The sequence below is a fragment of the Lithobates pipiens genome, unplaced genomic scaffold (assembly GCF_037356315.1).
Source record: "Lithobates pipiens isolate NorthernLeopardFrog02 unplaced genomic scaffold, aLitPip1_a1.2 Scaffold_16, whole genome shotgun sequence".
Classification (NCBI taxonomy): Eukaryota; Metazoa; Chordata; class Amphibia; order Anura; family Ranidae; genus Lithobates; species Lithobates pipiens.
The window spans coordinates 480,519,849-480,536,522 of record NW_027507748.1 but is presented as its reverse complement, the minus strand read 5'-3'; the positions used below and the strand labels follow the sequence as shown (position 1 = coordinate 480,536,522).

General features: G+C 41.9%; 1 protein-coding gene across 3 annotated transcripts in view; it reads right to left on the bottom strand.

The window, feature by feature from the left end:
- Positions 1-16,674, bottom strand: part of UGGT2 (UDP-glucose glycoprotein glucosyltransferase 2) — a 672,069-nt gene that overhangs the window by 337,736 nt on the left and 317,659 nt on the right. For all 3 annotated transcript variants that reach the window (XM_077483028.1, XM_077483030.1, XM_077483029.1), the window contains exon 19: positions 2,009-2,107. In XM_077483028.1, the coding sequence (XP_077339154.1) occupies positions 2,009-2,107 (99 nt within the window). The remainder of the gene's footprint in view (positions 1-2,008; positions 2,108-16,674) is intronic.

Sequence of the window (16,674 nt, the reverse complement as noted above, 5' to 3'; positions counted from 1 at the left end):
GTGTGAACCCAGCCTAATAAGCGATCGTTTTTCTGATCGCTGTATTAGTGTCACAGGTGACGCTAGTTAGGCAGGTAGGCATTTAGGTTCGCCGCAGCTTTTTATAGCGCCAGGGACCCCCATATACTACCGCATAAAGCCCCCTGATTGCCCCCTAGTTAACCCTTTCACCAGTGATCACCATATAACTGTTACAGGTGACGCTGGTTGGTTAGTTATTTTTTTATAGTTTCAGGGCACCCGCCATTTATTACCTAGTCTCACTAGTGTACCCCTAAATTTAGGGGTGTCTACTTTCCAAAATGGGGTCATTTGGGGGGGGTTTGTGCCATCTTGGCATTTTATGGCCTTCAAAACTGTAACGCCCTTAGAAAGCCTGAAGGCGGTGCTTGGTTTTCGGGGCCCCGTACGCGGCTAGGCTCCCAAAAAGTCCCACATATGTGGTATCCCCGTACTCAGGAGAAGCAGCAGAATTTATTTTGGGTGTCATTTCACATATGCCCATGGCATGCGTGAGCAATATATCATTTAGTGACAACTTTGTGAAAAAAAAAAAAAAAAAAAAAGTTTGTAATTTTCCCGCAACTTGTGGCAAAATATAAAATATTCCATGGACTCAACATGCCTCTCAGCAAATAGCTTGGGGTGTCTACTTTCTAAAATGGGGTCATTTGTGGGGGTTTTGTGCCATCTTGGCATTTTATGGCCTTCAAAACTGTAATAGGTAGTGAGAAGTGAACTCAAAAATTTACGCCCTTAGAAAGCCTGAAGGCGGTGCTTGGTTTTCGGGGCCCCGTACGCGGCTAGGCTCCCAAAAAGTCCCACATATGTGGTATCCCCGTACTCAGGAGAAGCAGCAGAATTTATTTTGGGGTGTCATTTCACATATGCCCATGGCATGTGTGAGCAATATATCATTTAGTGACAATTTTGTGAAAAAAAAAAAAAAAAAAAAAAGTTTGTAATTTTCCCGCAACTTGTGGCAAAATATAAAATATTCCATGAACTCAACATGCCTCTCAGCAAATAGCTTGGGGTGTCTACTTTCTAAAATGGGGTCATTTGTGGGGGTTTTGTGCCATCTTGGCATTTTATGGCCTTCAAAACTGTAATAGGTAGTGAGAAGTGAACTCAAAAATTTACGCCCTTAGAAAGCCTGAAGGCGGTGCTTGGTTTTCGGGGCCCCGTACGCGGCTAGGCTCCCAAAAAGTCCCACATATGTGGTATCCCCGTACTCAGGAGAAGCAGCAGAATTTATTTTGGGGTGTCATTTCACATACGCCCATAGCATGTGTGAGCAATATATCATTTAGTGACAACTTTGTGTAAAAAAAAAAAAAAAAAATTTTTTTTGTCATTATTCAATCGCTTGAGGCAAAAAAATAAAATATTCAATGGGCTCAACATGCCTCTTATCAATTTCCTCAGGGGGTCTACTTTCCAAAATGGGGTCATTTGGGGGGGTTTTGTACTGCCCTGCCATTTTAGCACCTCAAGAAATGAGATAGGCAGTCGTAAACTAAAAGCTGCGTAAATTCCAGAAAACGTACCTTAGTTTGTAGATGTGACAACTTTTGCGCAAACCAATAAATATACAATTATTGACTTTTTTTTTTACCAAAGACATGTGGCTGAATACATTTTGGCCTAAATGTATGACTAAAATTGAGTTTATTGGATTTTTCTAATAACAAAAAGTAGAAAATATCATTTTTTTTCAAAATTTGCGGTCTTTTTACGTTTATATCGCAAAAAATAAAAATCGCAGAGGCAATCAAATACCATCAAAAGAAAGCTCTATTTGTGGGAAGAAAAGGACACAAATTTTGTTTGGGTACAACATTGCATGACCGCGCAATTACCAGTTAAAGCAGCGCAGTGCCAAAGTGTAAAAAGACCTCTGGTCATTTACCAGCAAAATGGTCCGGTCTGAAAGTGGTTAAAGGCAGTTTTATATATTGCCATGAGAGTAGCTTTTTGAATAGCTATAAAAAGAATGGAATATTACCTTCTTTTGTTACATATTTCATGTTTTCAGAAACAACTGCACTTTTGTCCTGCAAATCCAGGTATGAAAAGGTTTCAAAATCTTGAAAATTATATCTACCTGTAGGATGAAGAGAAATGTACAGTAAAGGCATTTTTTTATAAACAGAAAGTAAAAAAAAAAAAAAAGTACAATATATATATATATATATATATATATATATATATATATATATATATATATATTGTAAATATACATATTGTATATATACACACACACACACACACACACACTCCCCTCATAAAATTTGAATATCACCAAAAAGTTAATTCATCTCAGTAATTCTATTAAAAAAGCAAAACTCTTATTTTTATATAAATGCGTTACACATTAATTTAGTATCCCAGAAAATTTAAATTTTACAGAAGACCAATAAAAAAAAAAAAAAGAAAAAAAAAAAAAAAAGAAGAGTGCTTTGACAGCAGCATATAGCTCATCTGCATTGTTGGGTCTGGTGTCTTATCTTCCTCTAAACAATATCTCACAGATTCTCTATGGGGTTTAGGTCAGGCGAGTTTGCTGGCCAATAAAGCACAGTGATACCATAATCATTAAACCAGGTATTGGTACTTTTGGCCGTGTGGGCAGGTGCCAAGTCCTGCTGGAAAATGAAATCAGCATATCCATAAAGCTGGTCAGCAGAGGGAAACACAAAGTGCTCTAGAATTTTCCTGGTAGAGAGCTGCTCTGACTTCACAGTCCGTGACGATTTGGGGAGCCATGTCATCTGCTGGTGTTGATCCACTGTGTTTTATCAAGTCCAAAATCAGCACAGCCATCTACCAGGACATTCTAGAGCACTTCACGCTTCCCTCTGCTGACCAGCTTTATGGAGATGCTGATTTCATTTTCCAGCAGGACTTTGCACCTGCCCACACTGCCAAAAGTACCAATACCTGGTTTAATGATCATGGTATCACAGTGCTTGGTTGGCTAGCAAACTCGCTTGACCTAAACTCGAGAGAATCTGTCAAGAGGAAGATGAGAGACACCAGACCCAACAATGCAGATGAGCTGAAAGCCGCTATGAAATAAACCTGGGCATACATTTCAGTAAGTCAACATTTCTGTATTTAAAATCCTTTTTTTTTTGTTTTTTTAAATTGTTGGTCAACCCCTCCTTACAGTTTGATCCCATCCGGGGTAAGCGGGGTCTGACTAATTAGATATCAATACTAGGGATCGACCGATATTGTTTTTTTCGTTGCCAATACGATACCGATATTTCGGCCACCTCTCCTGCTGATATTATTGGCCCAATAATTTGTACATTGAAACGTTTCAGAAATAACACCAATTGTATTCAAAAATCATGCATAAACCGAACATGCTAATGTTAAAAATTAAACATTAGGGGCTCGTTCTTCACACCATACCTGCATGAAAACTGATGGAAGAGAAAAACGCACAGATTTCAAAACTTCTGCATCTCTGTCTGCAGTACAGGATGGTGTGATGAACAAGGTCTAAAAGTAAACAACTGGGAAAAATAAAGTGCTTGAAAAACAATAACTTCTTAAATGGCTTCCCAAAACATTGAACAAGTATAACTGACTGGTAATGCAGTGCAAAAAGCTAGACAGTGGACAGGACACATAGGGGGAGATTTACTAAAGTTGGAGAGAGCAAAATCTGGTGCAGCTCTGCACAGAAACCAATCAGCTTCCGTGCTTTATTGTCAACACTTAATTGAACAAGCTGAAGTTAGAAGCCGATTGGCTACCATGCACAGTTACACCAGATTCTGAGTGCTCCGGTTTTAGTAAATCTGCCCCACTGTACTGACACTACTACACTTTCTTCAATACTCCCAGTTAAGTAGAACAATATTATAGTGCAGAAAGCATGTTCCCCTGTTAAACAGGTTCTGTTGTGTTCATATATTTTCATATACACGCTCACTTGGTACAAATGAGGGAGGAGCAGAGAGGTGTCTTCTAGCATGAGAGGCAAACTTTTGTAGCATGACTCATTTTCTTTTCACCACTGAAGAGGATCACCACTTCTTTTGTCAATTATTGGATCCTTCAAATAGAGATGAAGTTCATCATCCAGGTTGATTATTGATGCACATTCAGAAAAATCCTCTGCGCGAGGCCCCAATAACATGGCATTGCATCAATTCGACCACAATGAAGATTCTCTTCTGCTCGTCGTCTTTGACATTTGTTTTTGTAGCATCCTGCTCTTCCACATTAGTAACGTGCTTTTCACTTGACCTTTCGGTGGAACCTCCAGCAGCTCTTGTTGATCATCTGTCAGCAATTGTTTTGCCTTGATTAATACATCATCAGAAGAGAAAGCATGATGCTTGTATAGAGGATCCAAAAGACATGCTAGCATAACAATTTTATTCTCTTCATGCTTCTCAAAGCGTTTGGCGAGGCTGTCCCTCATGACCTGCCTTAACCTTGACCTGTTTTAATGCCAGGTGTGTCGAGTCCTTCATTCTCTTGAAGAGGCATCTTCAGCACTCTCACACATGGGATAACAGATGACACAGATCAGTCATAATGACTCACCTCTAGTGTCACTTCCTCTATGGGGAGGAGGGTCTCAATGACATTGGCTACAATGTCCCACTGATCAGCAGTAGGAAAACTATATCCTCCATGTTCTCCTGAATAGATGTTCAGAGCTCTCTTCTGTTCCAGCATTCTTTGCAGTATGTGAAGCGTTGAATTCCAGTGTGCTGTAACAGCATGAATTAGGCTGTTTTTGAGTAGGCCAAGGTCTGCCTGAATGCACCTAAATTGCTGCTTGGCAAGGACTGAATGGTGGAAATGGCATGCACACCTCTTCAGCATGTCAATTATATCTATCAAAGCTCTTTGGCTTGACAGACCATCAAGTTGCAGGGTGTGTGCCATGCAGCTGAGGTCTGACACTTGGGCACCTTGCTGTGGGTAGGTGGGTGGCTGGCCTGGCACCTTGCTGTGGGTGGGTGGCTGCCCTGACACCTTGTTGTAGGTGGGTGGCTGCTGGCTGGCCTCAGACCTTACTGAGGGTGGGTTTCTGCTGGTTGGCCAGCTGGCATGTCCCTCAGTGTCGAGGCGAGGGAGGCTTTCAGACTTGTTGGGCCCAGTGTGCGGAGGCATAATGACATCCTGTGCATGTCCCACATGCTCCTGCACTTTGCAGGCTTCTAGACGCCAAAAAGATGGCCGCGGGCCAAGAAGGCCAATATCGGTAATATCAGTCTAGTTTGCGACCGATACCACTGTTTGTGAAAATGCTGATATCGGCCGGCAATAATTGGCTGCACCGATAATCGGTCGATCCCTAATCAATACTTATTATTCTTTTCTCAGTTATACATTGTATTGTTCTTTCTCACAATATGTGTCAAACAAATATGAGGATCAATCCTTTGAAGTGATGTCTAATATTGTCAATATCTGTTATGATACCTTTCATTAAAATGTAAAATTTTACGGTTAAAAAAAATAAAAAAATTTTTTTCTTTATTGGTCTTATGTAATATTAAAATTTTCTGAGATACTGAATATTTGGTTTTCACTAGCTGTAAGCCATAATCATCAAAATTAAAAGAAAGACATGCTTGAACTATATCACTCTGTGTGTAACACATCTATATAAAATATGAGTTTTACTTTCTGAATGAAATTACTGAAATAAATTAACTTTTTGATGCTATTCTAATTTTATGAGATGCACCTGTATACAGTATCTTACAAAAGTAAGTACAGCCCTCACATTTTTGTAAATATTTTATTCCATCTTTTCATGTCACAACACTGAAGAAATTATACTTTGTTATAATGTAAAGTAGTGAGTGTACAGCTTGTATAACAGTGTAAATTTGACGTCCCCTCAAAATAACTCAACACACAGCCATTAATGTCTAAACCGCTAGCAACAAAAGTGAGTATACCCCTAAGTGAAAATATCCAAATTGGGCCCAAAGTGTCAATATTGTGTGTGGCCACCATTATTTTTCAGCTGTGCCTTAACCCTCTTGGGCATGGAGATCACCAGAGCTTCACAGGTTGGCACTGGAGTCCTCTTCCACTCCTCCAAATTTACAGTGTATGTATGTGTATATATATATATGAGCTTACCAATCTGTAAATGTGGTGGCTGCATTTATTTTCTTTTTTTAGGCATTTTGCTTTTATTTGCACCAGGTGATCTAAGCAGTAACACACTTTCTGTCTTAGGATATCTTCATTCTGAATGAACAATGGATACATCTTTGGAAAGCAGCATTGTCAGCCTGTGGAGTGTTTTTACAGACACCACCTAGATTATTTCTGAGTTTGATAAGCCATCTGGTACACAACTGCTTGCTAAAGTTGTGAAAGACATAGTACAGTACGACCAATTTCTAATTAAAGCCAAACTCCAGAAGACACTTTTTCCTCTTTGGGATGAAAGTCTTACATAAATGAATATAAGCTAAACATTGTAAGCCCTGCCACATTTGCTGGACAGCTTGGTCTGTTAAAGGAAGTGTAATAAAAGATTTACTGACCAGATCACCAGATGAAAAGGCCAAAAAAGATTCAGAGATAACTGGGTTGCAGGCAGGTACCTTCAGGTCACTGAACACTGGGGAAGAAACTGAGGACCCCCATAATGCCTCCCGCTCCTAGCAATAATGAATCACAGACCACAGAGGGGAAGGTTGCCTGTGTCCTGTACTGTACTCTGAAAAAAGGGATTTTGCATGCAAGTCAGAAATCCCATTTTCTTGATCATACAGAACAGGACACAGGCAGATTCACAGGCTGGGACATCCCCTAGCAATACCAATGATGGGAAGGGTAATTGGCAACAAAATCACCAATTAAACCTCAGAACAACCTAAAAACAGCCACATATATCACTTTGAGGCCAAAAGCAGCATCAAAGCCTAAACATCTACCCAGTAAAACATATGAACCAAAAACCAGCCCCCCTCAGGCAGTGGTTGTGTCATTTGGGCTCCTGTTTTCCCCCTGTGGTCACAGATGTCCCGATGCAGCAGCCGATTTTGGATTGTCAGACATTTATTCATTAAACAATAAGGTGAGAGTATTCCCCAAGTTAACCCATAAGTATGTGTGCTCACTAGTATTAGGCCAGGTTCACACTGGTACGACAAATGCTTCGACATTAGGAGCTTATGTCACATGACGTGTGAAAATCAATGTTTTGCGATGGGAGTTGTCTTAACTGGTCCAACTTTAAAAGTCCTCCCTGCACTACTTTGGTCTGTCTTTGGTCCAACTTTTGCGCACTGAATATCACTGAAGTCGGATCAAAGTTGGATCGCTGTCTTAACCAACCCAACTTTGGCATGCGACTTGTGCTCTGATGACCTTGAAGGGGAACCCCACACCATTTTTGTTTTTTTAAATGGCATGGGTCCCCCTCCAAGAGCCTCCAAGGGGGCTTCCATTGTCTGCGAATGCATCAGGATAGATGAAAGAGCAAGGGGGCGGGGGAGTGAGAGTGAGGGGTGAGCGGAGGTGTGTGTGAGAGCGGATGGTGAACGACTGGAAAAGAGTAAGGAAGAGAAACGAAGATTGTTTTTTGTTTGTGTTTTGGCGTGGTTACGGTCAACAGTAATGGAGTTCTGCTGTTGTCAATAAATGACAGTTCATTCGACTACTTCTCGTCATTCTTGCATGTCTGGCAGAACGCTACAATATGAACGTAAGAGTCGCATGGAACCGGGCAAAGAGCCGCATACGGCTCGGGAGCCGCGGGTTGGCCACCCCTGATCTATACCACGATTGAATGTTCAATTGCAGATTTTTTTGTATTTTTCTATGTTGCTGTTTCTGTACACTAATACATTGCCCTTTTATAGTGAACTGTTCTGCAAGACTCTAGCAAAAATTCCTGAAGAAGCCATTGTTTGGCGAAACATGTAGAGATGAATACATTGCAGCAGTGCTGTATGAATAAATCCCCTTTCAATGTTTTTATCTGATAAAATATTTTAATGATTACAATAAAAAAATTATTTTTATTCATATCTTGTGTGTGGCACCTTTAACATTCCATATCTACCCTCTTAGTCATTAATACTTTCTAAGACATGACGTTCTGGGCAGAATCAGGTCTACTTCCCTCTGAGCTGCTCGACTTTTGGTCCTACCATGATGATTGATGTAAACCACAGCCCTACCATCTGATTGAACCCATGCTGGCAGTTCCCAAAGGTAATTTGTCCACTTTTGAATGATTAGGCAAAACTCTGAGTGCTAGAAAGTTCATAGAAAGTTGGGATTTCTATAGCAACTAAATTCCCTGTACCTTTGCTTTTCCAATCCAGCAGGCTAGCAACTGACAAGATCACTGTATAATTCAACGCAAACAATACTTCCCTGACTCCAGCACTAGATCATGTATCTACAATGAGAAGGCATATCTGGCATCAGCCAACAGGAAGATAGAGTGACACAGAGAAGCTAATATGTCCCGCATGGTGAGAATGTTGTGCTGAAATGGCCTGGAATGAATCTGGGCATATGTCACCACCTTAAAGGAGGTCACTATCAGATCCAGGCCCCGCATGAAAAACCATATTTGAAGAAGTAGGGGTGTCTTGTAATTGTGCAGAGGGCTTGGAAATGTGCTTAACCGACTTGGGAGTCCAAGGTTTGCATGTAAACAGCTTTACTGATGTGGCCTTGGAAGGCCTGTGAGGAACAAAAAGGACCCTTCCCCTGAGTAGACGTTGGGAGCTAAACCACAGGAATCCTCACCTTGTGTTTGCAAGGCAACAGGTTGCTTTTAAAATATAGAAAAGCTTGAAGCTCAAAATGACCAAAGAATAAATAAAAAAAACATAAGACAGCAGCACTCTAGTTTCAGAATACTAGACAAAATACTGAATACAAATTAAGGTGCACTATCCCTTAAGGAATCATACCACAACCATGACCTCCTATAACCTAGAAGCCAATTTTTCTGGCAAGGTGTGTTTGCACCTGATGTTTTGGAATTGTAGACCACACAGTGTTTTTTTTGTTTTTTGTTTTTTATCAAAGAACCAGTTCGCTTATTGCCATTTTTTACACAGAGTTGCTGCTTTAACTTTCTATGTGATTTGCACTTTATTTTCTCTGATATTAGCACATGATTATATTGCAAGATTGCATCACAATGTTCTATTCACTTGAATTTATACTGTGTTTATGGCAGATTTCTTAAATGGATAGTGTACCTTATTTTGTAATAACAGAGTGCTTTTACCCACCAGTGACCTTTTTGATAAAAAAAAATTAAATAAAAAAAAAAAAGTAGGAGCCATCTTCGCCCCAAAGGGAACCCCTTTCACTCACTTTTTCTGCACACCAGTTTTGCTGACTAGTACTTAAGCTACAGGAGTCTGAACAACTGAACAGGCAAGAGGCCCATTTTAGACATCTGATGAAGGGAGTCTGCCAATCTAGCTATGCATTACCTCAGACCAGTTAGCAGGAGATCTGGGTATTGAAAGAGCTCAGTATCTGTAGTAATGTATCTCAATCACTCACCAGTCTGCCTACCTTAAAAACTGGGAATTTAGCTGGCTGTGTCAGAGATCTGCTGGGGCAGGAAATAGTCATATCAACTTCCAGGATCACCTATTTTTTTCCAGAATGGAATCCTCTATATGATATTGTTGAACAAAACACTTATGCAGAGCATATACTTTTTCAAGGTGCTGCCAGTCACCATTCAGTACATCTTCCATTAAGTGAATGAACAGGAATAGTCTTTCATGGTTTCACTTTTTAAGGGAACCCATACTGGTAAGCTTAGGTCAGGAAGCCTCTGGCAGCTCTAGAAGCAGACATGTTCTCACTTCAATCAACACCAAAATAGTGTCACAGAGTTTTGGGGATAAAACAGCAAAGGAGGCTTCTCCTGAGAGGGAACATCCAAATCAGAGGAAACAGCTTCTAACTCCTCTTCCTCCTTCATGGCAGCCCACTATCCTTTTTGGCGTATAAAACCCTATCCAGCCCTGCATCAGAGATGAATGCTGGCTTTCCTGACCAGCCGGGTTGCGTGCTCGGATAAGGGTCTTATATGGACCTTGGGGGGGACCCCCACGCCGTTTTTTTTGGTGTAGGGCTTCCCCTTTAAGTCCATACCAGGTGACAGGGCCAGCGACGTGTCAATCTCGTCGCCGAAGCTGGTGACATTGACTTCCTTCGCTAGTCCCGGCTACTAAGAGCCACGTTCAAAATGAACAGACTTTTCTCCATGTGCGGGAAAGTCCATTCATTTCAAAAGTCCAGCGGACTAGCACACAGACGGCCAGATTGTTTTTTGAGTCAAAACTACTTTAAGTCCGCCAGACTTTTGGTGATGGTATAACTCAAACATATCCAGAGGTCCTTTATTCAATTTATTTGGGGTAACAAAGCTCATCAGATCGCTAACACTGTAGCGTTTGCTCTTCATTCCCATGGAGGGCTGGGTGTCCCAGACATTCTCAAATACTACTATGCTACACATCTCAGAGCAGCCATCTCCTAGACAGCATGGTTTGCAACAAGCAGATGGTTGGAGTTAGAATTGAGTATAAAAAGTCCCGTACATCCTTGTTCTACGCTCTGGTCCGACTTACATACGTCTCTCACCCAAAAGTTAGAAGTTAGCGTTAGCGCCGTAACCTGGTACACCCTACAACCATTAAACTGCTTTTGTTATAGGAACTTCATAACAAATTTGAGATCCCTAAAAAATGTTCTCATTTTTAAATCAAGCATTATTTTTTCTCTAAATCATTGTCCCTATCCTTGGAAAAACCTACTGTATTCAAATTATTATGTATCAATCTGGCCTCATTTCCACTATATATAAAATTCTTCATGAATCTATCCCGCTTACAGAAGTCTCTCATGCTTATATTAGAAAGTGGACGACCATCATTCAGACACCTCTATCTCTTCCACAATGGCAAAGAATTTGGGACTTGATATCTAAAGCCTCTAGATGCATGGAGCAAAGAGAGACAGCTTACAAAATTCTCATGTTCTGGTACAGAACCCCAGAAGTTCTTCATAAATATGACCACTCCGTTCCTCAGACATGTTGCAAATGCCTTAAAGATGTGGGTATGCGCTATCATATTTTCTGGGATTGCAGACTATCCAACCTTTTTGGATCTTGATCCAAACTCTCTTTCAAGATCTTTGAAGATCTTCAAGATATATTCCTCTAGATCCAGTCCACTATCTGCTAGGTCTCCCAACTCCAGGGGTCCCTAAGCACACCAAGAAATTGATGTCTTATTTTATTAGCTACTAAAAGAGTAATACCCACCTGATGGTCATCTTCTAACCCTCCTACACAGTCCCTGTTGGTACAGACCATAGCTCACATACGCAGAATGGAACATATGATGACAGTCATTCACGACTCCTTATCCCACTTTTCAAAGTTTTGGACTCTGTGGAATAATTTGATTCAACTCAGAAGCAACTCCCCACATAACTGATCGAATAAAGTCCTCTTAATCAGCTTACTCTGGTGTTCTTTCCTATTCCTACCCATGTGACCATTGTTTTGCCAAAATCCATGGTGTACCGCCCTCTTTTTGTTGGTTTACTTTTGAGGTCTTGAAATGTTATACCTCACTGGCCTGAATATAGAGACACAATAGGGTTATGAGATAATCCCCCCCCCCTTTGCTAACGTAGCCGACTCCACTGGCCTATAACTCCAACTTCCTACCTTTTGTATGTGATACAAGCTCTTTTTATGACTGGTTATATCTTATTTTATTGTGCTGTTACATGTGTATTTTTATTTGATGAGATATGCTTTTTGACTATGATTCTCTGATTGTTCTTTGTATTGTTCTGAAAAACCAAACAAATATGCAATTAAAAAAATAAATAATTATTCATCAGAAAGCCCCTGGAACCAAGTGCTACTGACAACAGCCATTGAATATGCAGCTCCAAGAAAGATTTAGCCGGCAGCTCCAGAATTCCATGAAAATCTTTATTTGCTACATGAAGGTCAAGATTAAAAACAGCTGTTTTTAATCTTGACCTTCATGTAGCAAATAAAGATTTTCATGGCATTCTGGAGTTGTCAGCTACATCTTTCTTGGAACAACAAAAACTTTTTTATTATGTATTGTCTCTGCCAACAATTGCCAATTGTTTAGATTAGATTAAAAACAGCAGTCTAATGCCGCGTACACACGATCAAACAATCCGGTGGAAAAGTCCAGCAAACTCAAGTCCGCCAAACAATCCCCCCGTGTGTAGCCTCCGGCATACTTTTTTGACCCGAAAGTATGGCGGACTTAGAATGCCGCGTTGCACTCCAATCTTCCCGACGGACTCACATTTCGGCGGACAATCCGGCCGTGTGTATGCCAGTCCGCCGTACTTTTGAAATGAGCGGACTTTTCCCGCCCGGAGAAAAGTCCGCTCATTTCGAGCGGGTCTCCAGGTAGGCGGGGCCCGCGAAGGAGACGTCGCTGGCCCCGCCGCGTGGTATGGACTTAAAGGGGAACCCCAACGCCGAAAAAAATCGTCGTGGGGGTCCCCCCCAAGTCCACAACAGACCCTTGTCCGAGCACGCTACCCGGCCGGCCAGGAAAGGGGGGCGAGCGAGCCCCCCCCCCCTCCTGAGCCATACCAGGCTGCGTGCCCTCAACATGGGGGGTGCCTTGGGGAAGGGGGGGCCGCGTGGCCCCCCCACCCCAAAGCACCTTGTCCCCATGTTGATGAGGACAAGGGCCTCTTCCCGACAACCCTGGCCGTTGGTTGTCGGGGTCTGTGGGCGGGGGGCTTATCGGAATCCGGGAGCCCCCTTTAATAAGGGGGCCCCCGGATACCGGCCCCCCACCCTATGTGAATGAGTATGGGGTACAATGTACCCCTACCCATTCACCTGTAAAATAAAAGTACAAAAAAAACACAACACACGAGATGAAATACTTTATTGCACAGCTCCGGGGGTCTTCCGTCTTCGGGGGGTCTTCTCGCCGGACTCCTCCACTATCTTCTTGTAGCTCTTTTACTAGCGGAGGAGCCCGGCAAGTTTAAGTCCATACCAGGCGGCGGGGCCAGCGACGTCTCCTTCGCGGGCCCCGCCTACCTGGAGACGCGCTCGAAATGAGCGGACTTTCCTCCGCGTGTGTGGGGGCGAGTCCGTTCATTTCAAAAGTAGGGCGGATAGTACGGCAGACTTAGTACGCCGTATTAGTCAGCTCAAAAAGTGCCGTGTGTGGGCAAGTAGTCCGTTCGGAAAGTCCGACGGACAGTCTGGCGGGAAGTCCGTCAGACTAAGTACGTTGGACATACCGCTACGTGTGTACGCGGCTTAAGCTTGACAAACAGCAATCTCCCGAGCATTACCACCAATGGTGTGCCTGTGCAGCTGAATCAGTCTGCTCACAGGCACTCCCTTAAACTGTTGTCTCATATATCTGTGTATTCATTTCAGCACACCTCTGATTAGCTATGCCCCTATCCCACCTGGCCCACCCCCATGCCTTCTAGCTCCGCCCCATCTCAGCTGACCCATCACACCCACCCATTATCATCATCATCATAACAAGCAATGTACTGCAGCTCCTCCAATCCTCCCAGGTCCCTATCCTCCAGAAATGATGATACTAGGAGGCAGTGGACATACCCAACATTTGCCCTGCAGAACTAAAAGGCAAGGGCTTTGCAGTCATACGACATGAGGAATTTGTAAGTAAAATAAGGAAGAAAAAAACATTTTTTAAAATTCAAACTCTGAGGGTGAAATATTATTGTGGTATCCGATTGTAGGGTGTCAAATAAAAAAAAAAAAAATCTTTCCTTTTACTATTAAGGGCCGGTTCACACAGCGAGGCGATGCGAGGCGACACGGCTCGCCTCGCCTCGCTCCCGCAAGTCGCCCCCGTTCTGTACAATGGAACCGTTCTGAGAGGAGCGACTCGAGTCGCTTCCGACTCAGAAAAAAGGTTCCTGTACTACTTCGGGGCGACTTCGGGGGCGACTTGCATTGACTTCTATACAGAAGTCCTCTGCAAGTCGCCGCTGAGGTCCCCGCAGGTCGCGGCGAGGCAAGTCGGAGACGCCTCGCCGCGCCTCGCTGTGTGAACTGGCCCTAAGGGATACCTTGACAAGATAAAAATAATTACAAGATACGCCTAGAGATATTACTAAAGATGGATGGAAGGTTTTGGTGACTTTTGGTGTCAAATAAAATTGTTATTCTGAGAAAGCTAGGAGAGAGTTAAACAAGACACTGTCTTTCTGCACAATGCAGGAGCTGCCAGCAGTCGACTGAACATAACAGTATAATGATGTTAAATAAACAAAAGGAGGGAAATGAAATAAATTCACTATATTGTCCATTTAAGCACAAGAGCCTCCATTTTGTTTATCAGTTTTACAATAGCCATTTTGTATATAGACTAAACTGTGAGCACAATGCAACCCTGCCCTCGGCAACCATTTCTTCTAGTTTTTGCAACTTTTAGAGATAGCTGCTGACATATGAAATGTGACCCTATTCAATTTGTTTCTTTTTAAAAAAAACATCTCATCTTACACCACCCCTTTCTTATTTTGTGTAGACTTACAATGCAAGAATAAACCCACTAGAGCCAAATGTCTCATCTCATATCTGTTCTCATGGAATTGCATACTTTATTTTGTTTTCAGTGCCTCGACCAGAAATACCCAAAACACACATGGTTAAAGACTAAAGATCGTACGTAGGTGATTTTCATTCTCACCCTTTCATTCATATTGTTAAAATAGTTTGGAGTGTAGACCAGCTTACGGTAACTATCTTTCATTATCACATCTGGGGGATTAAGGTGACACCACCTAGAGTATAAGTGGTTGGTTAGAACACCTCTGGGTACCTTGCACAGATTGCATAGACTCATTTATATCAGTTCCTACCCATAAAGGAGCTCAGAATTCAATGTCTGTAGCACAATTACACTAGTGACAATTTGGGAAAAAGCCAACTAACCTAACAATGACAATGAGAGAAAACCTACACAAATATAAAAATCATATTCCAGGTGGGATTTGATACCCTCAGTTGCAAGGTAAGAATGCAACAAACCCAAAATAGGTCATTATGAGGGTAATATAACAACATTGTAAAGAGACGCATTGTAATTACCATTAAAACTCCTGAATATTTTAAGGATAGCTTCTGCAGTATGAAGCATACGTTTTATGGTAAAATGTTCTGGAGAACACCAGTGCCATTCTAGCTTGCCTATGTGGACTAACTCTAAACTTCTACAGGCTACTGACTACTGCTGTACATACAAACAAAAAAAATAGGGACTAAATAGGTTTAGATGAATGACCATGGACAGTGAAAACATAACTGTAAACATTTTTAAAAACTCTGAAGAGCACATCTCTATTTGAAAAAGACTTTGCTTAGCACTTATATTGAAATGCTCCTCCTTCTCAACCCTTTTGGGGCATATAGGTAGTTTCTCCTCAGTGTAAACAGTAAAACACTTGTATGAGAAATGTACAGTGCCTTGCGAAAGTATTCGGCCCCCTTGAACTTTTCAACCTTTTGCCACATTTCAGGCTTCAAACAAAGATATAAAATTTAAATTTTTTGTGAAGAATCACCAACAAGTGGGACACAATTGTGAAGTGGAATTAAATCTATTGGATATTTTAAACTTTTTTAACTAATAAAAAAATGAAAAGTGGTGCGTGCAAAATTATTCGGCCCCTTTACTTTCAGTGCAGCTAACTCACTCCAGAAGTTCAGCGAGGATCTCTGAATGATCCAATGTTGTCCTAAATGACTTATGGTGATAAATAGAATCCACCTGTGTGTAATCAAGTCTCTGTATAAATGCACCTGCTCTGTTATAGTCTCAGGGTTCTGTTGAAAGCGCAGAGAGCATCATGAAGACCAAGGAACACACCAGGCAGGTCCGTAATACTGTTGTGGAGAAGTTTAAAGCCGGATTTGGATACAAAAAGATTTCCCAAGCTTTAAACATTCCAAGGAGCACTGTGCAAGCGATCATTTTGAAATGGAAGGAGTATCAGACCACTGCAAATCTACCAAGACCTGGCTGTCCCTCTAAACTTTCAGCTCAGACAAGGAGAAGACTGATCAGAGATGCAGCCAAGAGGCCCATGATCACTCTGGATGAACTGCAGAGAACTACAGCTGAGGTGGGAGAGTCTGTCCATAGGACAACAATCAGTCGTACACTGCACAAATCTGCCCTTTATGGAAGAGTGGCAAGAAGAAAGCCATTTCTCAAAGATATCCATAAAAAGTCTAGTCTAAAGTTTGCCACAAGCCACCTGGGAGACACACCAAACATGTGGAAGAAGGTGTTCTGGTCAGATGAAACCAAAATCGAACTTTTTTCCCACAATGCAAAATATGTTTGGTGTAAAAGCAACACAGCTCATCACCCTCAACACACCATCCCCACTGTCAAACATGGTGGTGGCAGCATCATGATTTGGGCCTGCTTTTCTTCAGCAGGGACAGGGAAGATGGTTAAAATTGAGGGGAAGATGGATGCAGCCAAATACAGGACCATTCTGGATGAAAACCTGTTGGAGTCTGCAAAAGACCTGAAACTGGGACGGAGATTTATCTTCCAACAAGACAATGATCCCAAACATACAGCAAAATCTACAAAGGAA